A 26,413-nucleotide genomic window follows, 5' to 3' on the forward strand; every position below is an offset into this window, starting at 1 on the left:
CTAATATTAATAATACTCTATGTGTCATTTATTTGGAAGTTGGGTGGCAGGCCCAACAAGTGAAAGAACCAAAGAACAAAAAACAACAGCTACAGAAGGAAACATGACCCAAGAGTCAAGGGTCCAAGAGTCCTCCGGCAGCTGAGAACAGCAGGCATCTGGGTCCAGGATTCTGATTCCAACTCTGCCCGAACGACCCCTGAGTAGACCGTCACTCATTGGCCCTCAGATTCCCACAGCTGCCTGATACACTGATCATGGAAACTTAGACCCTTGGACGTTGTGTAAAAGTTGCAGGGTAACTATCCACTCTCACCCAAATACTCTTCAAACTACACCAGCCTCTTTCATTCCCCGAGGTTCCCACAATACGAGAAAGATTATAATGACTAAAGAGTCTGTTTCTATGGACAGATGAGGCACCAGCCACTGGAGCACTCTGGATTCATGGAGTGGAGTTAGAACTCAGACAGCGGCATGCCTCGCACAGTACCTGCTGACAATTTAAGGTTCTTTCAATTGTACTTGGCCTGGAGAGTTTAGGGTCGGTGCTTTGCCTCCCCCTTCTCTCCAATCAGAATGGATACTTTCATGCACTTGAAATCAGTATTTTGTAGTCTGGGCCCACAAATGTGTTGGCAAAGGGTCTGTTCCTCTAACAGCCAAGGCACCGGGACACAGGGACAACAGTCGTGATTCTGGACAGGGGAACAGCAGACCGTGGCTAAGGAAGGGAACACCCAAGCACAAGAGGATCTGCTGTAGAGCCCCTCCCACAGCACATCAATCATATGACCCCCTCCCATGGATTTGAAGAACACAACAGTATAAGCCCTCATTTTTAAAAAAACTTAATAAATCATAAAGATGATGGAATTCCATGAGCCAAGCCAATGCAGATATCTACGTCCTGAGTATTTCCTTGGCCCAGGACCAGAACATATGGACTTCAAGAAACACCCACACCGTGTGCATCTGGGGCGGTAGGCACCACACACTGCAGCTCACACAGCCAAGAAAACCAGAGGCAGCAGAAGAATACAAGAAAACAGACCGGGAGGAGCACTCTGGAAGCCAGTCAGAACTTGAAGCCATGTAGGCTCAGAGGACTGAGGCAAATTTCCAGGCTCAGACCCTGGTACCCACCGTACCAGGCACAATACTAGGCACAGACTATTGTACCAGGCACAATAGTCCTGAGAAATGGGATTCTCCTCCCTTCCTTCCTGGCGCTCTTGATTTTCTCGGCAAAAAACAAAGACTAGGCTCCCTGTAACTTGATCCCAGCCCGAGGACTGCCCCCATTCAGAAGACAGAGAAGAATTTCATTTTTAATCTGACCCATTCCATGGCAGTAGGCTGACGAACAGTTGGCGGGGCCACCCCCTGAGCGGGAAGGATCTTGGCTGTGGATCAGCCAAAGGAGCCGCTGTCCTCCACGCCATCTGTGCAGGTGGTACAAGCTGCCACACAGCTGCCGGCGCATGGCTTTGCCCCTTTCCGTTCCTCAGTGTTCTCATAATAACCTGATGGAGAAGTAAAATCACAAGCCAAACACAGCCTCTCAAAGCAGGCTGGGAAGGCAGGCAAAAGCTGAGGTTGGGGACTTCCCAGAGGGTTTCCTCGGCCGCTGAGGGACACTGACAAGCCAACCTGCAGGCTGTCTTCAACAAAAGCAGCTGGTAGCCACAGCGACAGCAGCAGTCACTGAGCACCGAGTACCTGGTTGGAGAGAGGGCTCCGCAGTTAGGAGCTGCTGAGAGCTGCTGCTGCTGCCCTTGCAGAAGACCGGGGTTCAGCTCCCAGCACGCATGTTAGGCACCTCAAATAATTCCACCTCCAGGAAATCTGATGTCCTCTTCTGGCTTCTGTAGGTACTCACATATACATGTGGCACACAGCCAAACAGATGGACACATAGATAAAATAAATGTAAAACCTTTCGAAATAAGTAAACCTAAGAACAAAACACTAAGGACTGACCAGTGGTGGTTCCTCTATGAGGAAGGCTACCATTTGATTTTTCAAACTAAAAGATGTTAGCTGGGCATGGTGGCACATACCTGCAATCCCTATACTAAGGACACTAAGGTGGGCGGGCGGGTGGGTGACAAGTCTGAGGTCATCCTGGGCTACACAGCAAGATCCTATCCCTGAAAAAAAGTTTTACATAAAAAAACCTATAAACTTTATATTATGTTTGATTTCCTTCCTTTTTTCCTTTCTTTTCTTGTTTTGTTTTACTTTGCTGAGACGGGGTCCTGATTGCACCGTGTAGTTCATACTGACGTCAAACTCAGTCATCTTAGTCAAATGATGACATCTTAGTTTCTAAGTGAAGCTTCTTCTATTGGGGGAAAGAACGTGACGTCTGTGGCCATTCTGGGTTTCCGGCATGGTCTTATCTTTAAGGGTGTTTTTCTGTCAGGTGTGGTGTATGCCTTTAATCCCACCACTCAGGAGGCAGCTGCAGGTGGATCTCTGAGGTCGAGGTTGGTCTACAGAATGGAGTTCCAGGACAGCCAGGCCACATAGAGAAAAAAATCACTTCCTACCCCTGGCTAGTTTCCTTTTCTTCTTTGTGAGAGCTAGGCTGCAGTTACACTACTGTTCCTAGTTCGCAGTTTCAAAAGTAGAGATGCTTGCCAACACTTGGCTTCCACATGATGGGATCCCAGAGTCCATACTGCGGACACGTCACTAGAGCAAAACCTTCGAAGGCCTTCCCTGCCAACATCCTCATGCAACTCACACTCTCCAGTTCCAGTCTGTGGTCTTGTTCACCCAAGCACTCCTTTTCTGTGCTAAGAGGAAGAGCTAGTGGTCCTCCTGCCTCAGCCTCCCCCCTGCCGGAATAGGCACACGTCACCATGCCTGGCCCGTCAATATTTTTTCAATGGTGAGAATAAAGAGCAAGAAAGGGAAGCAAGAATGAGACGCACCAGTGGTGATGACGGTGAATATCAAGCTAGCAAATGTACCTGAAGGTAAAGGTGCTTGCCACCAAAGCTTACAACCTTACATCTTTGGGACCCACGAGGTAGAAGTAGAGGACTGGGTCTCACAATTCACACACACACACACACACACACACACTAAATATAAAAACAACAAAAAAAAAAAGCCCTCAGTATTTACAATGGTCCTCCCTTTCTTAGAGACCCTTTCGGGAGGATAGCTCTATTCTAAAATTTTAATCAAGTTTTTAAAATACCAAGTGTCCAAGCTCCTTCTTCTGCTTCCTCTAGTTTGGCTGTTCAAGGAACACAATCAGTGGGTGTTTGAACCAGCAGACAGAGGCAGGGTTTATCTGGAGAGTCTGAGGAGAGAGGGAGAAAGGCTCTGGGTAATAAATAAAAAAAAAAAAAAAAGCAGCAGGTACCGGAAGTCTGGAAGTGGGATGCACAAAAAGCAGAGCCTCCAGCAGGGCGGAGCAAGACATGCGGACCTCTAGGGTAGGACAAGCAATGTGGATGGTGTATAATGGCCGACAGTGGTGACTAATAACCTACGCCAGAGTGATGCTGCTAACAGGCTCAAACCCCCAGTGCCCCAACCCTTTGGCACAAGCACTTCACAATCAAGGTACTTCAAGGGAAGGAAGTTACGAAAACAGTGTCCGACACAGGATGAAGTCACGCAGGAAAGAAAGACTGGAAAGCAGAAGTGAATTTCCAGGCAAGCAGGAAATCTGAAGAAAAAGGGGGGAGGAGGAGACTAAAGCAGTGGTTTTCAATCTTCCTGATGCTGTGACCCTTTAATACAGCTCCTCATGCTGTGCTGACCCCCAACTATAAATTTTTTTCGTTGCTACTTCCTACTTCCTAACTGTAATTTTGCTGCTATTATGAATTGTAACATCTGTTATTTTCCGATGGTGACCCTTGTGAAAAGGTCATTTGGTCCCCAAAGGGGTCTCAACCCATAGGACTAAAGCTACCTCATAGGGGATGGGTCTGAGTCATGAAGGGAGGGGTCTGAATCATGTCTTTTCTTTGGGTTTCATGCTAAAAAATTCTTCCACAAAAGCCAGGCAGTGGTGGTGCACACCTTTAATCCCAGCACTCGCGAGGCAGAGGCAGGCGGATCTCTATGAGTCTGAGGCCAACCTGGTCTACAAGTTCAAAGGACAGGCTCCAAAGCTACAGAGAAACCCTGTCTCAAAAAACCAAAATAGACTTCTTCCACAAATTATCTCTCTCACCCTTCACTAAGTTGACAAGGTCAGTCTTATCCTTGAACTAGCTCAGTAGCCATGGTAGGCCTTTAACTTGTCATCCTCCTGCCTCAGACACCCAAATAAAGTCATGTACCACATGCTTTTTAAGATTTATTTCCAAGGCTGGGCAGTGGTGGCGCACACCTTTAATCCCAGCACTCAGGAGGCAGAGGCAGGCAGATCTCTGTGAGTTTGAGGCCAGCCTGGTCTACAAGAGCTAGTTCCAGGAAAGGCTCCAAAAAAAGTTAAAGAGAGTGAGAGAGATTTGTTTTCATTATTTTCTATTAATAATGTGAGGGATAATTTTAATTATGAAGAGGGGATGTGCATGTGAATGTCAGGCGCCGATGGATGCCAGGTGTTAAGTCCCCCTAAAGCTGATAATAGGATATAGGCAGGTGTGATCCACTCGAGGTGGTTGCAGGGAACTGAACTCAGGTTCTGCGGATAAATAATCTGTGCTCTTAACCACGGATGGAGTCAGCCCGACTTGCATCTTCTCAGTGTTAACAGACAGTGCTAGAGGACAGGAGAATTAGCCAATTCTGTTAGGACCAGGCTGGGTACCAACTGCATCTATTCCCTTCATAGCCTCCCCAGAATGACGCAACAAGTGACCAGGATTTGTGTTGTGATTTAACAATCTCTGGAAAAATCTCAGACTGCGCTAGCCTAGGAGCACTAGGCGCTCTTGCTGAGGGCATGGGTTTGATTCCAACACCCACAGTGGCTCACAAACACCTAAACGCCAGTTCCAAAGGAACCCAATGCCCTCTTCTGGCTTTCTCAGGCACCAGGCATGCAAATGGCACACAGACACACACGCATGCAGACAAAACACCCATATGCATGAAATAAAATTAAACTAAAAAAAAAAAACAAAACAAAAAAACAGTGAACATTCAGCCTGCTCTCTGGTTATTTCTATTCCAACAGGTTCCTAGACATCCCAAGGTCTAGAGGGTCCCAGCCTCTCGACTTCAACCTGTGAGTTTACTCTAAACAAGTCTCTGGTCTCCAAACCCACATTGCTTTCACACAGCACATACCTGAAGCTGAATGCTCTAGCAGGGAGCCTAATTTTAGAGACACTTCAAAATGTTCACGCTTATTCCACTGCCAGAGAGAGGAGAAAAACAACGCAGGCCCACATTCAGAATTGCCCGGGCTGCTCTCCAAAGGGTTCATGAAGAGAATGATGGATCTGCAACAATGACTTTCCTCCCCTTTTCCTGATTATAAACCAGGCCACCTAAGAGCTTCCAGGGCTGACTACAGCCCCGGCAGTATACACTCCTCACCAGCCAAGGCAGCGACTGAATAAAGCAGCCCATAAAATGAAGTTGTTTTAAAGTCACTCCACTTCAAAGGTATAAATAGACTCCACTGCTTGGCAGCTTAAAATATCAAACAAGTCCCACAGTCGTCCTCCGATCTCCACACACGTGCCGTGGCATGCACATACATGTGCAAATGTGCACCAAGTTTAATTTTTTCATTCTACGAGGCTAAAGATAGGGCTCGCTGGCTAAGAGCACTGGTTGTTTTTTAGATGATTTGGGTTCAAGTCCCAGCACCCAGCTGGAAGCTAACAACTCCAGCTCCAGGGGATCCAATGGCTTCTTCTTGTCCCTAGGGCATCATGTGCACAAATATGCACACAGGCAAAACACTCAGACACATAAATGCTACCACTTTTCATGCCCATTTTGATGATTTTTTTAGTCTATTTTTCCTTGTCTTTTGTATGACTTTCTAAAGACAACTACACTTATGTTGTGTAAATTACAGTAAAATAAACCTGTGAAATAAACCTGAAGATTATCCGGTTGGGCATAGTAGTGCACACCTACAATCCTAGCAACTTGGGGAGGCTGAAGCAGAAGAGGCATGGGCTCTAGGCCAGCCTGGTCTACACAGTAAGAACTTATCTCAAAGAAGAGGACAATATATAGTGGTCACAATGAGACCACGACAGCAGGATCCTAAGAGGGAGCAGCCATGATGGAGTCCTAAACAGACCGCTGGTCTGCGCCACCTAACACTCGGGCCTTTCCTTAGCAAAGCGTTGAGGGGCTGGTTCAACACACCCTCTTGTGGCCTCCCTTCAGTGGCCACTTGTTGCTAGACAGATTCAAGAGATAAAAGTGCCAGCCATGGTGACCGAGGCTGGAGTTAAAGCTCGTCTAGGATATATAGTTGAGCTCCTAGGCCAAACTGAGCTACAGGTCTCCAAAACATTAACAGCGGCAGAACCAGAACCACCAAAAAAAAAAAAAAAATTCTATGGTCCAGAAACACGCTTGCCAGCTCCAGGCGTTCCTGGCCTTTGTCCCTAGCACATCCTGCAGCCTACAGCAGTTGCAGCCAGAGTTCACCCACCATCTGCGACTGCCTTTCACTGTCAGCAGAGAGGGGAATGCAGTTGCAGGCAGCAGGCTGGGCTTGGCTCGGCTCCTCCGCACATGGGCCGGGGTACTCAGTGCTGCAACATGACATTCGAAACACCTCTAGCGCAAGACAAGGATTCAGTCTCCTGCCTCAGCCCCTACTGGGCAGACAGATGGGGATGATGGCATATTCTACAATTTTCCTCTGAGGGCTGGGTGACAAATTCCCTCTCTAGCCCAGGCCGACCTTGAGTTCAGGTTTACCTCCGACTCCAGCAATCCTGAGTTTCCATCATAACTGGGTCCACTACAGGTGCCAGATGCACACTCAGCAGGCCCACTGATGGAAATATTTCTCAGTACGAAAAGAAATGCCAAAAGCTAAAATAAAAAGCTCCAAAAATTGTAACTCAAAACAGGGTTTAACCTTGCACTTCAACAACTCGATTCTCAAGTGTGTTAGGTCTGCTCTTTACTTAAAAAGTTTAACTTCTGGAGTCTATGAGGAGGTTCAGTGGGTGAAGGTCCTTGTCCCCAGGTCCCCCATGGTGGAAGGAGAGAGAGACCTTCCAAAAGTTCTTCCCTGATCTCCATACACGAGCTCACGCATGCTCCATAACTCAGGCTGTCCCGAAACTCCCCATTTTCCTCTTGGCTCAACCCCTCAAGTGCTGGGACCTCCCGACCTCAAACTGGCATTCTGAGCTGGATGCAGTGTATGCACCTACAGAACAGGCTACCTGCCCCACGGGCTGTCATGGAAGGATCTCTGGAGCCCTGAGGCTCGAAGGGATTGTGGACTGTACTAACCTGTGCCTACGCTAGGTTCCAAGGGTGTCACTGGATCTGAAGAGCCTCCTACTTCCACGTGCCGTGCCCTATCCTGGGCGTGGTAAAAAAGACTCTCCCGGGTGGTGGTGCCTTTAATTCCAGCACTGAGGGAGGCAGAGGCAGGCAGATCTCTGAGTTCGAGACCAGCCTGCTCTACAGAGTGAGTCAGACCTATACAGAGAAACTCTGTCTCAAAAAATAATAATGATAATAATTAAATAAACAAAACTCTTGGCATTTTGCTCATTTGTTGTTAAGCTACTACCTACGTCACTGGAGGTTTTTTATTTATTTATTTTTTAGACAAGGTCTTACTCTGTAGTCCAAGCTATCCTGGAATTTATTATTTAGGCTAAGTTGGACGTTAACTCACAACAACAAGCAATCCTCCTGCTTTGGCTTCCCAAGTGTTAGGGTTGTAGGCATAAGCTACCAATCTTGCTTTTTTCAAAGATGCTGAAGAGCTGGCTCAGCAGTTAAGAACAAGTACTGCTCTTACAGAGGACCAAAGTCCAGTTCCCAGCTCTCAACTCAGGCAGATCACAACTGCCTCCTTACTCCAGCTTCAAAGGACCTCTTCTGGCCTTCCTTGGATGCCTGCACTCATATGCACATACCCTAACACAGACATACATGTACACCTAATTTTTAAATAAGTCTTTTTTTTTTTTTAAACCTTATTGGGGCCAGAGAGCTAGCTCAGTAGTTAAGAGCCTTTTCTAATCTAACAAAGATCAAATCTCAGGATCCATGTCAGACAGTTCACAACTGCCTGTCCCTCCAGAGCCAATACTTGCTCTGTTGACCTCTGCAGGCACCCACACATGCACATACATGTGCAAGCACAGATGGGCATACATGCATGTGAGTGCAAGCACACGCAAGCACAAATTAAAAACATTGAAATATTAAAAAGTGTGGGACTGGAGAGATGGCGCTGTACTCTTGAGGATCAGGATTCAATTCCCAACACCCACACGGAAGCTCACAAATACAAATATTAACTTTGGAGCCTGTCCTGGAACTAGCTCTTGTAGATCAGGCTGGCCTTGAACTCAGAGATGCCTCAGTGCTGGGATTAAAAGTGTGCGCCACCACACTTGGCTTTTTTTTTTTATTAACTTTGTGAGTATAGGTGAGTGCCTGCATGTATGAGCACCACATGTGTACCTGGGTCCCTTAGAGGTCAGACAAGGATGCTGGATGTTCTGTAATGAATCATAGGCAGTGAACCACCATATGTGTGGGTGCTGGGAATGGTACCCCACGTTCTGCAAGAGCAACCGGTGAACCACCAAGTCATCTCTAGCTCTCCTCCTCACTTTTAGAGTATCTCACTTTCTTGAAAACTCCTCAGTTAAGTTCACTTGTTAGGGAACCCCAGGGATCCTGCTGCCTCCCTAGTGCTGGGATTGCAAGCACTAGCCACCGTTGTGACTTTCTTTTAGTTTGGATTCTGTGTATTGACCTGTTCTCTAGCTCACCTGACAAGCGCTTGACTACTAGAAATCTCCCCAGCCCTGTATTGGTAACCCTCTAAATTCCGAAACGGTATTTGTGGTATTTGTTTAAGTTAAGGGACGCAATGTAGAGCGCTTGATCAGTGATATCCACCCCATCTCTGACCTTGGGCTCTCAGTGGCGCCCACCCCAGCTCTGTGACCTTAGTTGAGGCAGAGGCTCATGGATCTGAGTTCAAGGCCAGCCTGGTCTACAGAGTGAGTTCCAGGACAGCCAGGGCTGTTACACAGAGAAACCCTGTATAGAAAAAACAAACAAAAAGATGGATGAAGCCTGAAGTGGAGAATGACCCCCAAGGCTGACTTTTGGCCCCCATACACAATACATGGGTTCAAACTCACAAGCACACCTACACATACCAAAAAGAGTAATAATACATGGGAAACAATGCAAATGAACGACTACTACAGGTAACTGGGTAAATAAAATCTCCACGTGTTTGCTGTTGAGCAATGCTCGGCAGTACTGAAGCTGGGAGAGAGGGGATACCCAGCACCTAACAGTTCATGATCAGACAACTCTTGACCTGGCCAAAGGGCTGGAAGGATTTCCAGCCCCGAATCAAAGGGCAGAACAAAATGAGTACCCTAAGGAATTGGAGTTGGAGTCTGACATTTAGGTTCTGATGACGCTCACACACGTTCACACACACACACACATGCTCAGATACCATGCGCTTTAGCAGGGAGAAAAGGGCAGTGAGACAGTGCCTGACTATGGATCTCTTTTGGGACAGACCCGTGCAGACTAGGACTGGACTTGCATTTATTGATCCTTCTACTCCTGCTTCCTGAGTACAAGAATGCAGCTGTGGTTATACCAGGAGTTTTTACAAGGCTAAGCAGGACAGGATATCGTCTTCAGAATGCCTGAAATAACATGAAAATTGAGAGAAAGCAGAAGACAATGGGAAGCCCTCAACAGCTAAAACAGTTCCCTTTAGCCACTGGCGGCGGTTGGTGGTAGTCATCAAAATTGGAGTCATGGCAAAAATTAAACCGTGGCTCACATTTCACATTTGTAATCCCAGCACTCAGTGGCAGGAGTTGTTCGAGGCCCTCGGCAGCATAGGGAGTCCCCAGTCTATAGAGTCAAAGCATGTATCAGAAAAGGCAGGCCTTGAGTTGATGCCAGTCTGGCCTACAGTGAGACCCTGTATTAAAACCCAGAAGAATAAAGAGGAGCTAGGTAGATAAAATAGCTCAGTCAGGAAATGCTCATCACAAGCATGAGGACTTCAACTCAATCCCGCTACACACATGAAAAAGCTTGGCATGATGACACAAGTTTGCATTCATAGTGCTAGAGACAGAGGCAATGGGATTTCTGAGGCTCCCTGGCCAGCCAGCCTAACCAACTGGTGAGTCCCATACCCCAGTGTGGCCCTATCTTAAAGAAAAACAAAAACAGTTGAATGGCTTCCAAAGAGTAACACCCAAATTTGACCCCTAGAAAGCACGCATGCATGCAAACACACATACACAGGGATACTGTGTGTCCTGTGCTGTGGGAGCTCACTGGGACAACAGCTCTGAAGAGAGGCTGTCCTCCCCTCCACTCCAGGCCCACTTTAAATCCAAGGCTCCTTTTCTCGGGATGGACTGGTCCCCCTAACTCTATAACAGGAAGGACAAGAACACCACAACAGTCCACAGGTAAAAACACCATGTGTGTTGAGAACAGCCAGAAGGCAAACCATTTCCACCAGATGTTACTAGTGTCTAGTCCATGATAAAGTGGGCACGGTGGCCAAGGAAATCAGCAGTTCAGCCATGGGAAGCTCAGCCATGGAGAGAAGGCTCAGTAGGGAACTCCAACTGACTGCCTCGGTTTCCCCAGTTGATCTCTGCTGGACGTTGGTGAGTCTCTGATTTGACGATGCTTGCTCAATGGGCTACACCAGGCATCTCCACTGGATACCGAGTTTGAGCTCCTGATCTGATGTCTTGTTAGCTGTCTGCTACTTCTTTGTTCCTTGTTAGTTATTCCGTTGCTCGCTACACTCTTCATGAATTCACTCATTCAAAACCAAAAGCACAGCTTTTCTCCTGACTGCACAGAACACATAACCACTCCCACATACTACATATGTATACATGTGTACACACACACACACACACACACACACATGGGAGGAAGGATGGACGGATAAATGGAAAGGATGGAGGGAGGGGGAAAGATGGGGGAAGGAGAGAGCGAGCAAGCAAGCTAGGTCAGTCCAGCGACATAATCACAGGAAAGTAGGGCTCTTCTTCTCAGAGGTGCCGTGAAACTATTCAGTATCTGAAGGGCCAGGGGATGTAATTTATGTGACACTGAAGACAGAAGCTGGACAAACGGATGGCAGCTTCCTGATGGTCATTTCAAGGACTTGGCTTTCATCTCTGTATGGGGGGAATAAAAGAAAAGTCTCCCAACAATCAGACTTATGCAGCAATGAAAAAGCCACTCTCAATGCCTGGGGGTGAGCAGTCAGCTGCCACAGAAGGGAGCAGGCTAAAATGGCCACTTGGGCAGAATGACCCAAAATCCCTTTCAATTCTAAGACAGTTTAAGAAATTGAATACTTAAAACTTACCAGGTTCATTGCTATGCGTAACGTTTAGTCCCCAAGAACTCTGGAAAACCACAACAGAACTCTGTGGAAAGAGATTTTGTCCTTCCTCCAAAGCTGCAGTCATTTCCCTAAAACTGAGGGACTGGAACTGACGCAGGTGAAAAACCAACCTTTCTTTTGGAAAAAGAGAGAGCATGCCCTAAGATGTTACCCATAGTTACCATGTAAGGACGAACTTGGAACTCTATCACAGACGCTGTCTACACTGGCTGCTCTCTTCAAGAAGACTAATATCAAAAATAAGAATGAACTGAATAAAAAGACCAATGAGCCCGTTTTAACACGGGAGAGACCTAAACTGATAGTTTTCCAGTGGGGACAGACAGGCAGCAGCGCAGGGACAGACGTGCCACAAACCGGAACCACTTTACACCACTAGAGGAGCCAAAGCTCAAAGACAGGCTCGCACTGTGGCGAGCATACCTGCTGCTGCTAACAAGGTGGAATGGGGCAACACCAGCATTCGGGAGGCAGAGGCAGAAGATCTGAAGCCGGAGCCTACGAGCAGGACTCAAAGATCAGAGACTAGAAGGTGGGAGATGGGGACGGGCCACCTGCTAATGGGCACAGGGTCTCTCTGAGACTGGGAAACTTATGATTAGGTGATAATAGTGGCTTTACCACTCTGTAAAACACACTGACTCCTATGTCTGGAGAGCTTTTCTTCGGGATTCTTGTTTTGTTTTCTGTTGTTCTATCAAATGTGGGTCTCACACACAGTCATGTTGACCTCGAACCCACAATCTCCTCTTGCTTCAGCTTCCCAAAGGCTGAGATTACAGGTGTAGGATTCGGAGCTCGGCTGATCTGTGTGGACTGTTTGGTAGAGAGCAAACAGAGGGCCTAACGCGTGCTAAGCAAGCCCATTAGCTGATTTATTCTGAGAGTCTGAGAACTCCCCTTGTAGCCCAGGCTGGCCTTGAACTCACAATCCTTCTGCCTCAACCTCTGAAGAAGCTGGGATTGCAGCCAATGCACACTTAGCTAGACTTGTTCAGTTATTTTTGTTTCGTGGTAGTGGGCAACTGGAACACGTGGCCTTGAAAGGGTCTCGAGACTTATTTGTGGATGTCAGAAGCTTGTTCTCGGCTTTCACCTCGTTTTGAAGTAGGGTCTCTCTTGCTTCTTGTGCATATGCTACAGTCCCACGAGCTTCCAAGTGAGTGTCCCACCTGCCTATAGGAGGGTTGGAATTACAGGTGCACGCGGCTTTTCACTTGGGTTGCTGGTTCTGGGAACTGAACTCAAGTTACCAAACTTGTAGGGCAAGCACTTTTACCCGAGGAGCCCATCTGAACATTTCTAAAGGACCAAGTTTACCGCATGCAAATTTTATCTCAGTAAAGCTAGTTTATTACATATTAACAGCAACAGAAATGCATTTCTTCAGTAAAAAATCTGATCACTCAAAAGACCCTGAGCCTAGGGTCCTCCATCCATACCATGACCAGAATGGACCAGGTTCCTCTCTTTTCCACTTTAACGTCGCTGCTCCACCTGGAGCTCAGGTCAAACATCTCCTCAGAGAACTGCCTTCAGTCTGATCTCGCTGTAGCTCTGTGGTAGAGTGCCTGCCCACCTCGCACAAAGTGGCCTTCCAGTGACCAGTCATCACGGCGGAATACTATCTTCTTGATACACTTAAATGGGACGTAAAACATAAGAAAAGTCACACTTCACCCTGTTGAGCTTACGTCCAAAGTCTCTGAACTTGACTGCCACTAATTAACTTTACTATTTAATCGGTGAGAGGCTATGGCTGAAGTCATTAATAATCAAAGGGAACCTGCCACTGGGAGGAGAAAATGAACGCCCAGCTGAAGGTACAGATGGTACCCACCCGCGGTGGGAACAGCGTGGACGAGCTTCAAAGGCAAGGCTGAAAACAGATCCAGAGAATGAAAGCCGCACCAGGGAAGGTTACATCTGAGCAGTGTCCCCCGCCCACCAGGTCTCTGGCTTCAACACTCCACCCACACACGCACACCTCAGGGGAACATCTTGAGAGCCACAACCTGAACCCTGAGCCCTAAATGCCTCAAGGTCAGAACGAGCTTTGCCTGCATGCCTCCCCATGCCTAACACTGGCACGGAGCTGCTGGCAAATGCCCAATGAAGGGAACACTGGGCTCCGGCAATATTCCAGGTCTCACACTGTCACAATGAAGCCTCACTGCTACCTCCTGGCCACCACAGATGGTTTCTATTTTAGACCTTTTCGGTCCTTTTTGGGATTGGGGGCGGCGTTTCCTTCTTCACGGATGTGTTGTTCAAAACTGTTTTGAGGGTAAACCTCTATCTAGCTAACTTGTTTCCTCTTAACAACCACCCAGCCTGGGCTGGAATTCTCAATCAATCCTCCTGCCTCAGTTTCCTGAGTGCTAGTATTTGGAGTATGTGCCGCCCTGCCCTCCCAACTTCAATTGGCGTTTGCACCTCAACACACCTGTGAAGAGCTAAGCTGCTAGGGTTTTCTGCCACCTGCCAGGCTTCTATCAAATGTGTCCCCTACACCTAAAGACTTCAGATAATTGCAATGGTAATATTAAAAGGTGAAGCTTTTAAAGGTATTATTAGCTCACGAGGCCACCTGATCTCCCTTGAGAATGGGGTTACTTCCCCTATGACAAAAGGCACAAGGCTGGGGGTATAGCTCAGTTATAGTTTACAGCATAGTTCATCGGCAGAGTTACAGCATCAGGGCGAGAGAAGCAACTTACGAGCTGGGCACAGCGACCAAGCCTGCAATCCCAGCACTCAGTGGGAAGCTGGGGCAGAAGGAAAAAAACATTGGCTATAAAGCTTGCCTGGGGCTACCTGGTCAGACAACACGTCAAAAAACTAAAGAAGTGGAGGGGTGGTGGGCATGACGGCTCAGAAGGTAACGGCACTCGCTGCCAAGCCTGGTGACTTCTGACTGCTCCATAACAGTCCCCAGAGTAGAACTGACCCCCACAAACTGTCCTGTGAATGAGCGCACAACCACCTTGCATAAACACACATAATAAATGTTCCAACACAGCAGCAACGAAGTGTTTCACGCAGCACTTAACCTCCTCCCGCCACCCCCCCCCCCCACACACACACACACCGTTCATCCCGTTAGCACATGATCAGAGCTCAGGGAGCCAGCACAGAATCAAAGATCCTGAGGATGCCTCGAGCCTGGAAACCGCCAGTCTTCAGGAGTGTGTGAAATGACCCGGCAAGGTGGCATGCCCCTGCGCCCCTGCGATTCCAGCACGCCAGGAGGCTGAGGCAGGAAGGTCAAATTCACAGCCGGTCTGGGCTACACACCGAGTTACTGGCCAGGCCAGTCAATCAGGCCTTCACAGACCCTGTTTCTGTCTCTCCGCTCCAAGAAATGTCAAAAGGAATTCCCGCTGCTTTAAAGGACAGTGTGAAACGCTTTGTGTCAGCAGGCAAACAGGTTAAGATCCACTATCTCAAAAGGCATTTCTAACCAGGTAAGAGGTAGAAGGATCTAATCTCCCCAAGTTCCAGGACAGCCTGGGCTACAGACAGTTTCAAACTTGCCCAGGCGATGTGGCAAGACCGGGAACTTGAGGCAAACACGTGCTACTCGAACCCCCAGTGCCAGGAAGGCAACGTGACAGGATGAGCCCAAGTCCGGCTCAAGAGTCCCAGGTCTGAATGTCAGCTGATCTAGCTGTCTGACCTAGGGCAAATTGCTCAATCTCTGGGGCCACTTACTTATTTTAGAATTATACAGCAAGAACTGCTACTGTGTGGACAGGCAAATAGACTATAACTAATAGAACAGCAGAGGCAGGCATCCCGAGCCTGCCAGATGCTGCAAACTGAAGGCCAAGGCCCAAGAATCACAAAGCGCCAGGCAGGGTCCTGGTCAGTGATGCAAATCAAAAATTTAAGAAGTGATGCCTATTAAAGTGCCACGTGTAGAAAACAGTTAATCTTCAGCTTCTTCCGGACCTGATGATCAGGACTCATGATGCACTATTTCCACACAGGGCGAATGCTTGCTACCCGGCCATTTCCTGAGTACGAAAGTTCTCGGGCTTTGGAGGTGAGACTGTTAAAATGTAACATCAACCGTCCCAAATGAACTTCATGGTGCTAGACAAATGAGACCTTTTGTACTGTGTCTAAAAGGCCAAAGAGAACTAAATGTCAATGGGGGGGGGGGAACGACATGTAAATACTCTTTAGCACCTACCTATGTTTGGGGGGAAAAAAAAGACCAAACTCAGTTTGCTAAAGGAAGCCTGTGTTTGAATGCCCGACGGCTGGAGAAAGCCCAAAAACTTCACAAGGAAAACATCACTTCAATTTACAAATCAGAGAGCTGTAATACAGCACCAGTTTAGCAGCTTCATGATCATTAGCCATCACTTGAATTCTAGAAAGTTCATAACGTTTCATAAAGTACGTTATACTAGTTTTTAAAGTGTGTGTGTGTGTGTGTGTGTGTGTGTGTGTGCGCGCGCTTGTGTGAGCAACATGCCCCAGTGGGAGGCAGGTGTCAGATCCCCTAGAGGTGAAATTAAAGCCAGTTGTGAACTACCCATGAATACTGTAGAATTCAACTCAGGTCCTCTACAAAAGTACTATGCGCTCCTAACTGCTGAGTCATCTCTCCAGCCCCGATACATTATTCTTATGAGTATCTTAAAGCACAAGCGACGGGAGCTGGAGACTTGGTGCAGCTCAGCAGCCATGCTTCGGTTTGGCCTGTGCGAAACACCATCATGATAAAATAACCCTTTGCTTTGACAGTAGGGATGCTAAGGCAGACTGAAATGAAGCTCTACAAAGGTGTGTCCGCAAACTCCAGTGGCAAACTCCAGTGGCCAGCCAACAGTTCTAAAGGGAGTCCTCGGCTGTGTTATCATAATTCAGCCCATCTCCTCGCCCGATAACGGCTGTCACCTGCCAAATGCAGTTCAAGAAACACCTAGCGCTGGCACAAGCTAGAGTCATCGGAGAGGAGGGAGCCTCAGTTGAGAAAATGCCCCCAGAAGATCAGGCTGTAGGCAAGCCTGTAGGGCATGTTCTTAATTAGTGATTGATTTGGGAGGGTCCAGTCCACTGTGGGTGGGGCCACTCCAGGCTGGTGGTCCTGGGTTCTAGGAGAAAGCAGGCTGAGCCATAAGGAGAATGCCATAAGCAGCCCTCCTGCATCAGCTCCTGCCTCCAGGTTCCTGCTCTGTGTGAGCTCCCATTCTGACTTCCTTCAGGGCAGGATGATGAGCACTGTAAGTCAAATAAACTCTTTCAGCCCCAAGGTGCTTTAGGTAATGGCATTTCACCCCAGCAATACTAGCCCTGACTAGGACCCACTTCCTCTAAAGTGCTCCCCAACAAGGGCTAGCAAGACGGCTCAGTGGGTAACGAGCTCGCCACACAAGCCTGACAATCTGAGTTTGAGCCCCAGAACACACATAAACTTGGAGGGGAAAAAAAAAAACTAATCATGAAAGTTGTCCTCTGACCTATGGGGAGGGGGAGCTAATAACAATAAATAAGTAATTTTTAAAAGGAGTCCCAATACTCACAAGACTGATGCAGCAAGACGGGGGAGTCTGAGACCATCCAAGACTACACTGTGAGAACAGGACACAGGGCAAGCAAGACCCTGTTAAGGTATCCCCGCCCCCTCAAGCCATCCTTTCCCTATGTCCCGAGAGCCAGGCATGCACTCTTGCAACTCTCCAGTTGCCTGCCTGCTTCTCTTGCAGCTGTGCAGTCCTTTCAGAGAATCCACCTTATTCCACCACTTTGTGCCTCACAAGCCACGCTGCCCAGATCCTAACACTCACTGCCAGACACTGTAGTATTCAACACCACCTGCTTGCCCACCAGGAGACTCCAACCCCATCCCCAGTAGCAGAAGACTAGTTATGTCCACGGGTCTCAAAGTGCAGCCTGAGCATCTCTGAGCATCCAGGAGAGGTTTCCAGGGGCTCTGAGGTCCTCCTGCAACTACTCACCGTGTGAAGTAAGCCTTCAGACACTGCAACACAAACTGAAAGCGTCAAAGACACTCTTGTGCTCTTCCACGAGGACATTAAAGACTGGAGCTGGGTTTGGAAGCCAAGAATGATGGCACACACCTATAATCCCAGCATTCAAGAGGCCGAGAGAGATGAATCAACAATTCAAGGCCAGAATGGGCTATGTGAGCAGACCCTGTCCCAAAAAAACCAAAGTTGTGAAAGATTTGAGAAAATTAAGAAACTCAAAGGAAGAAAAAAAAGGGAAAAAGGAAACTAAACTGAGATTGCACAAGACAAAGAAGATTTAGTGACTCTATGAAATGTGCACTGTTAAACCGGATCTTAGAAAACACACTGGTGGATAAGCAAATGGAATTCAGAGGATATCGGAAAATTAGGTGATGACGTCAATGTTAATTCTACTGAGTTATTTGCTTAGAATAACCCACGGAAACAATTTAAACAATATACCTCAGCTGGTCCACAGCTTGCCTAGCATGCAGACGCTCTGGCTTCAATCCCAAGCAACACATAAAACTGGGCAAGGGACTGGAGAGATGGCTCAGCAGTTCAGAGCACTGGCTGCTCTTCCAGAGGACCCGGGTTCATTTCCCAGCACCTACGTGGCAGTTCACACCCGTCTGTAACTCCAGTCCCAGAGCTTCTGACTTCCTCACACGGACATGCACACAGGTAAAACACCAATAAACATTAAAAAAGAAAAGCTTTAAAAAAAAAAAATACCAGCACTGCAGAGGCTGCAGCAAGACCAAATGCCTGCTGTGCAGAAGCACAAAAGCCTTGAGTTCAGACGTCCAGAACCCAGGCTAGACTCAATACGCTGACTTTTCTGTTTACATAGAGCACAGGATCAAACCAAGGGCTTCCTGCACACTAGGCACCTACCAACTAGGCTAGATCTATAGCCCAAGAGACTGTCCGGCCCTTCATTGACTTGGTCCTGGGTCTCACCCAATGGGGAAAGCAGAATGTTGCATACCCTAGAAATCCTGGGCTGTGCCCAAGACCCTGGGATGTACCAGTAGAAACTAACCATTTCAAGTTACTTTAGATGTAATACCGATCCGACTCAGGTCTCCAAACCCATCTACCCTCAAGTCTCAGAAAATTTCACTCTTATGTAAGTTGCACATTTATACTTAATGAGTACCCAAAAGCCTGAGCCCTTTGAACGAGGTCATCTTTTCACGGAGGATCAGCTCAGAGCCTCATTTGAAAAGCTAGTCCATCTGTAAGACCCTGGCAAGAGCTGCAGTTAATATTAATTAAGAACAGAAACAGGTTTCTTCTTGAACATCTTTTCTTTAGTCAAGTCCAAGATGCTTCCAAATGGAACGTCTCCAATTCTTTTACCCTTGAGATACTAGACTCCAATATTACAAGGGGCCTGTTTTTTGTTTTTTTTTTTTGTTTTTTTTTAAAAAATATTTATGTATTTATTTATTTATACAATATTCTGCCTACGCATATGCCTGGAGGCCAGAAGAGGGCACCAGACCTCATTACAGATGGTTTTGAGCCACCATGTGGTTGCTGGGAATTGAACTCAGAACCTTTGGAAGAGCAGGCAATGCTCTTAACCACTGAGCCATCTCTCCAGCCCCTTTTGTTTTTTTTTTTAACACCACTATCTGAGCCTTAAAACAGGATCTTTATATCCTTCAGATAAAACCTAGCAAAGAAAGCTATCACAAAATATCAGCGTTCTGGAGGGTTTTTTTTTTGTTGTTCCTTCTGAGACACATTTTCCCCATGGGGCCTGAGCCCAGGTTAATCTGGACCTATGTACTTCAACCTTCTATATATATTACAGATGTGCACACCAGGCACGCACGGCGTTAGGACTCAAAGCCACCAGTACTTTGTCAGTGCTGGGCAAGTACCCTAGCAACTGAACTACATTCCCACCGCAAATAGAATGTTTTAAGGGGATTCATTCTATAGTGTACCAGCTTTGTAGGTGCAAGTATGCCTGAGTGTTTATACACATACACGCGTGGGTGGTATGAGTGGAAGAGGGGGGAGCTAACACTCCCCGTGAGAGAATGCAGGGCTCAGGTCCTTGCATCTTAAGGCAAGCCTTTTCTAGTTCTTCACTGTGTGTGCTAAGAAAATACAAGCTAAAGACCTGGAGGCGGGTCCTCAAAGAAGGTATTTGATAAGCCTCGGCCTGCACAGCCCAGGCAGTTCAGGGAAGGCCAAGGGAAAAGCAACTATCGCGAAGATAATCTCAAGTCCTTTGTAAACCTCACTCTTAACCACAATCCAAAACTCACCAAACTGCAGCAGCCTGTGTAAACTTCTGGTACAGCACACACACAATCTTAGGACTGGACTTAGACCTTTAGTACAGAAGATATGAACCCTTTTTTGCTGCATTGCAGTTTGCCAGACCCCAATTTCAGGGGTGAAACACATACTATCAGAAGAAGGTAGAGTAAGAGGCACACACCATTGAGCTGCTCCAACTGGCACGTGCCTATAATCCTGGACCTGGGAGCTGGGTAGTTCAAGAGTTCAGGTTCGGCCTAGGCTACTTGGGAAAGTTAAAGGCCAAGCCTTTAACATACACAGCCTCATCTCGATAGACAGATTGATAGGCAGACAGACACAGACAACTTTTTAGGGAAAAGAAAGCTAAAGGTACATCATTTTCGTAAGCAATATGATTACGCTCAAGCACACTACCCAGTAGATATGCGGCCAGTAGATGAAGCGGGTAGCTACAGGCCTTCAGAACTCCACTAACGGCTGATACAATCAACGTGGTACGTGCAGAGGAAGAAGATGGATCCTGCAGGCCAGCGAGAAGACTTCCTTCTCCAGAGCACTGAGGTCAGATAGGCCCTTTCCTGCAGGGCAGCATTCTGCCAGCCAGACTGTGACTACAGGAGGCAAGCCATGAAGGCAAGAACCTGCCCAAATAAATCCAGGCCGTAGCAGATGGCCCGAGCTACTTTCCCATCGAAATTGCTACTGACTTCCTAGGCGTCGTTTCATCGTCAACTTCAGACTTCAACTATAAACTGTATATTCAGAAGGGTTCTTGGCTTCCCTGGGAGGTTAGAAGCAAGCAGCAGGTGGGTGGCAGGAAAACAAAGTGGTCCCTAAGACTCTCAAAGAGACTTCTACAGAGTATGTGACGTCACGTCACACACGCCACTAGGAACAAGCCACTTTCAAAACAAATTGCAGCCTTTTATCACTTCTTTGTCTGGTCGTTTTTTAATTAGTTAATGGGAGAGATTAAAAGGGAGGTGGGGCGGATGAGTCTCCAAAACATTTAAGTCACTTTTACCATGTGAGAAAAGGGTGAAGGAATGAAGGCAGGTGCACGCCTTTAATCCCTGCACTTGGAAGGCTGGATCTCTGTGAGTTCAAGGGCAGCCTGGTCTACAGAGTGAGTTTCAGGACAGCCAGGGCTACACAGAGAAACCCTGTCTCGAGGGGGTGGAGGTGGGGATGGAACTATAGAAATAAAACTTCAAAACAGAGAAAAATTAACTGGTATTTTAAAAACTGAAAACAGGACAGAATGTGGAACACACCTTAATCCCACTCTTAAACAGGCAGAAGTAGGTGGATCTGAGTTCCAAGACAGTCTAGTCTACATAGTGAGACACTGTCTTAAAATTAAAATAAAAACTAAAAAAAATGATAGGGGATGGAGAGGTGGTTCAGTGGTTAAGAGCACTGGATGCTCAAGAGGACCTGCATCCGGTTTCCGGTATCCATACCATGTCTCAACCATCTTAATTCTAGTTTCGGGGCACCTGATGCCCTCTTTTGACCGATGTAGGGACGAGACATGAAAATGGGTCACATACAGATGTAATATTCATACATATAATAAAATAACCCTTTTTTTTAAAGTGAGAAGAAAAGAGAGCCAAGTAAAAAGATAGTAGAGAAAGATATCTCCTCTCTTAAAGTTCTTTTTTAGTTAGTTTGTTTGCATGTTTTTCGACACAGAGTTTCTCTATAGCTCTGGATCCTGTCCTGGAACTAGCTCTTGTGGATGAGGCTGGCCTTGAACTCAGAGGTCCAGCTGCCTCTGCCTCCCAAGTGTTGGGATTAAAGGTGTGCACCGCCAGCACCACCACCCGGCTGGCTCTTCAAGCTCTTTTTTAAAAAAGTGGAAATGGGGCCAGGTGTGGAGGGAGGCACAGGCCTTCTTTAAACTCAGCACTCAGGAGGTAGAGGTAGATGGATCTATGTCTGAGGCTGGAGTGATCTCCATAGCTAGTTCCAGCATCCAGGCTATGCTAATACAATGATGACACAGTTCAGACTTAAGGCTGATGAGCAATCATAAGTCTTTGTCCCCATGTGCAGCAGCCAGGACAGCAGAGCCTAGGAGACAGAGCACCAGGAAGCTGCCTTCCTTCTCCACCCAGGGAGGAGCACCATCAAGGGATGCATCTCCTCAATCAGGCTGCCCTGACCAGAAAGCTGCCAGATTTCGCCACCTACCTCAGTATGAAGGCCATCAACTATAGGCAGGAAATGGTGACTTTGAAATCAAGTGCGTGGCCTTTGAGTGAAGCCAGTCGGCCTAAAGCCACCAATAAAGGTGGCTTCCGCTACTGCCCATCTAAATACAGAAAAGGGCCACCAGTCCTTCATTCCAGAAGTCCAGAGGATGCTATGAAATGGGCTGAACATTACGCTAGCCTTGTCTCAGCTTCTACAGCCCCATCTAGAAGTCCAACCCTACACACAAACAGTCAGGTTGTCCCCTCCCAAACTGTATTCTGAAAGACTGCATTAGAAAAGAGGAGAGGCAAATACTGGAGTACATTAATCAAGGAGCCCGGGAGGCTCGTAGCTCAGGAGTACAGTCTAGGTAGCATTCACACCCGCATGAAGTTCGATCCTCAGCGGAGAAAAAGAATCTAACTGGGGATGGGGTGCGCCCACAACCCCGGCTGGACAGAAGAACGCCTAGTAACTTAATAAGGCTCTATCGTAAATCTAAGGGCTGGGTGAGAAGGCTCCAAGTATAAAGGCGCTTGTCACCTAGGCTGAGGACTTAAGCGCCACAGGCACAGTGGTAGGACCACACAGACATACAAGTATTTTAAATTTTAACTTAAAATTTTAACTTAAAACCGGTTTTGAGTGTCGTTCAGGAGTGTGGTAACTGCCTAGCCTAGCCTATTCGAAGGCCTGAGTTCAATCAATCCTCGGTGATGGGGCCAAAGGGGCGAGGTAACAAAATACAATGTGGTACACTATCTCAGCCACAGGTTCAGAGGGAAGGTGCCCCGAGAATCCAAATAAAGACTGGATTTTATAACCTGCTTCAGAGTAAAAATAAACAGCCTTCCAGATGCTTAAAGTGGTTCATTTCAATCTGCTTTCCAGCCTTGTCCTCCACCCACCTGCCCATACTTACAGATGCTTCTGAAATGCAGATTCAGGAACGATTAGTCCTTAAGGCCCAATAACCACTTGGACACAGGTGAGAGCAAAGCTAGGGAAGGACCTCAGCTTCATAAAGGATTTGCTAATTACGCTCATCTGCATCCTAGAAGGGTAGGCGCCCCGTAGTTCCTCGCTATTGCTTCGCCTTCTCAAGCTTATTCCTTTGGAAAAGGGAGCCGAAAGAGGGGAGAGGGAGAATTTGCAAGCCTAGGGAGAGATGGGGCAATCTAGATCGCCAACTTCACCGCACCCGCCGAGGGACAGTCTCAAAAGGCCATTGGCAGAAAGGCTGAACTCAAAAATGCAATTTATTAGAACGAGTCTCCGGGTCTCCAGGCGGCCAAGTAGAGCTTGAGGAGGAGGGGAGTTGGAGGTGACAGTTTGCCGCGGACGCCTGCAGCGACCACAGGCCTTTCACCGCCGTGCAGCGCTTGGCTCCAGGCCGGAGCGCGCGCGGGGGGCCGTGGGGGTGCGCGCCGCAGAGTCCCAGAGCGCCGGCGGCCGCGACTCCCACAGGTGGGCGGCGCGCGGTCCCCAGCTCCTGGCGGCTCGGCAACGGGGGATCCAGGGTTTCTGCACGGGAGGCGGCGTGAGAGGCCGGTGAGGGATCCCGCCGAGCGGCTCGCGTTCCCTTGGCCTGGAGCGCGTGGTCCTCCCCACGCGCGGACGACCGGTGCAGTCAGAGGAGCTGCCGGCCAACCTCGGCCTCCTTCGGGCGCGGTTAAGCCGCGCGGGCGGGCGGCTGGCTGCATGCGCCGCGGCACGTACGAGCCCGCACGGGCACACGCGGGCGGGCGGGCGGGCGGGGGCAGGGCGCCGGCGCCGACGGGGACCCGTGCCTGCGACCGCCCCGCTCCCGGTCCGACCACCCCGCCGAGCTCGTCTCCACCCTCGCCCCCCCTTGCCCCAGCCCCTCACCCGTGCTAGCCTTGAGGTTCTCCCGCAAGAAGTGGCCGCTGGAGAGATGCTGGAGGCCAAAGTTCTGGGCGATCCTCTGGCATACGGTGCCTTTACCCGAGCCTGGCGGCCCGAGGATGACCGCGCGCAGGAGTTTGGAAGCCATGGCTTTGGAGGGGAGGGGATGGCGTGGACGGCAGCCCGCGCACTTGGCCCGACAGCCCCTGCCTCGGTACCCTCCGCACGCGGGGATTTGCCTAACACCCCTATAGGGCGAAGGAGAGGCTTTTTAAGACGGCCCCGCCCCTCAGCCCCGCCCTCCGCCACCTCCTCGCCCCGGGCCACGCCGGTGCAGGGCTGCTGGGGCCCCCGCCCAGGGAGCTCGGCCCTCTGGGGTCAGAGGTCAGTTAGACCCACCCGGGTCCTTTCCTGACCCCAACCCAGGCGCGTGATCCCGGGGAGCCCCTGCTGGTCCCCGCACGTGGGCTGAGCGCGAGCTGCTCACCGACCGCATCCTGGTGACGGTCGCATCCCCAGAGTGGCCATCTCCTGAATTAGGCGGGCGGGGGAAAGGGGGGGGACACCTCCACCCTGAGCAGCTGGAGAGAGACACACCTCGGCGGAAAGGAGCGCTGCCAGACTTAGCTGGATCCCGCTGGGCGGCGCCGTCTCTGCCCGGCGGGCTGGCCGCGCGGGACTCGCTTCTTACGTAAGCCGGGAGCCGGCTCCCCGCTACAGCCACCGCGCCCCCTCCTCTCCCCTCCCGTCGCGTCCGGGGCCAGGCTGAGGCTGCGGGGGCGAACGGAGATGGAGACGCCCAGAGAGAAAGGAACTGCCTGGAGACCCAATCTATTGTCAAGGGGAAGAAAAAACACAACTTGTTGAGCGCCTACTCTGGGTCCAATGCTAGGCTTTCGGATATTATTACGCAACCTTTGCAGGTAGGGATGGAGAAAGGCTTGGAATATAAATCATTCATTCGTATACTTAAGCAATGTTATACGTTTTAACCTATGTAGGGGAGTCGAACCCCCTGAGACTATCCCTTAAACCAGGGAGCTTACACCAGTATTCACAGCAGGCCCTGGAAAGAGAATAAAAAGTTGTGGGCGGGTCTGAACTACTTTTTGATACCGGGTCTCAAAAAAAAAAAAAAGAGGAAACACCTAAGCCGGGTGGTGGTGGCAGCGGCTGCGGCTGCACTCCCAGCACTCAGGAGGCAGAGACAGGCGGGGATCTCTTGAGTTCAAAGCCAGCCTAATCTACCGAGCGATTTCCAGGACAGCTAGGACTACACAAAGAAACCCTGTCTCGAAAAAAACAAAAAGAGAAGGGGAAAAAAAACCCTATTGTGCGCCTAATGCTGTTTTGTGTGTTTGGGATACAACAATGACAATTCCTGCCCCCATAATTGCAGCCGCAGTTCTGAACCCTTGATGGACTCCAAAACCCAGCGCTCTGGAAATGAGAAATAAAAGGATGCTTTTCACGTGTGCTCTGACTTATAACCAGATGATTCCAGGAGTTCTGTGCCCAAGATGCACTATTCCCAACTCTCACCGACTCAGAGGCTTTCTTTTCCTCTCCCCTCACCTGTGCAGCTCGCACTACAGCCTGTCTCTGCCTTTGTTTGGTTTTGTTTGAGTCAGGGTTTCACTTTGTAGCCTAGGCTCATCTTGAACTCACCATGCTATTACCACAGCTTTCTTAACACCAGGATTACAGGAAAGGGTCACCAGGCCCTTCGTCCTCCTTACTCAATTCTGTTTCCAAGTTGTAGGACCCAGCCTTAACAAGCCCAACAGAGGCTGAGTCTCAGTAGTTTACCCTAAGGCAATACCTGGTTTCAAAAAAGACCACAAACTGAGACCACCCAGGCACCACCCAGAAACAGACCATCCAAAGGAAATTCCTAACATTCCAACTATTGTAGATAGGATCACCTGCCAACACACACCCATCTCTTTTCACCAGGACACCCTTAGACAATTGTCAGCCAACTAGGGGTCCTGAACCTTAAAAATCCCTCACCCCCATCTTTGGGCTACTACAGAAACCCAACCCTAGCTGAGCTCTGGGCTCTCCGACCACTCCAATACAATGGACACACAGATAAGTGTGTAAGTTGTGCAAACTTGTGTAAGAATAAAGGCTCAACTGGACGGTGGTGGCGCACACCTTTAATCCCAGCACTCGGGAGGCAGAGGCAGGCGGATCTTTGTGAGTTCGAGGTCAGCCTGGTCTACAAGAGCTAATTCCAGGATAGGCTCCAAAGCTTCAGAGAAACCCTGTCTGAAAAAAAAAAAAAACTAAAACCAAAGGAAAAAAAAAAAAAGAATAAAGGCTCTTTGCTTTTACATACAGGACTCTGTGATCTGGGTATAACATTATGGAAACCCTCAGTTTCCACCCCAAGTACTGGGAAAATCACCAGCAAACCTGTCTTCCGCACCCTTCTATTTCCTCTGCAGTTACTAGAAATCCTGCTAAACTAAAAGCCCATTTCCGTGAC

General features: G+C 48.6%; 1 protein-coding gene across 3 annotated transcripts in view; it reads right to left on the reverse strand.

The window, feature by feature from the left end:
- Nucleotides 1-24,526, reverse strand: part of Ak4 (adenylate kinase 4) — a 56,636-nt gene extending 32,110 nt beyond the window's left edge. The window contains exons 1-3 of one of the 3 annotated variants that reach the window (XM_085686308.2): nucleotides 24,407-24,526; nucleotides 23,923-24,167; nucleotides 23,295-23,577 (exon numbers count right to left, since the gene is read on the reverse strand). In XM_085686308.2, coding sequence (XP_085542434.2) covers nucleotides 23,300-23,577; nucleotides 23,923-24,167; nucleotides 24,407-24,447 — 564 coding nt within the window. In that variant the 5' untranslated portion in view covers nucleotides 24,448-24,526 and the 3' untranslated portion in view covers nucleotides 23,295-23,299. Of the gene's footprint in view, nucleotides 1-22,975; nucleotides 23,237-23,294; nucleotides 23,578-23,922; nucleotides 24,168-24,406 lie in introns of those variants that run through there. The other 2 variants (XM_048453159.3, XM_085686309.2) reach the window with 2 other exon arrangements.
- Nucleotides 24,527-26,413: the final 1,887 nt, after the last annotated feature.

The sequence above is a fragment of the Myodes glareolus genome, chromosome 3 (assembly GCF_982192425.1).
Source record: "Myodes glareolus chromosome 3, mMyoGla1.1, whole genome shotgun sequence".
In the NCBI taxonomy this organism is placed as follows: Eukaryota; Metazoa; Chordata; class Mammalia; order Rodentia; family Cricetidae; genus Myodes; species Myodes glareolus.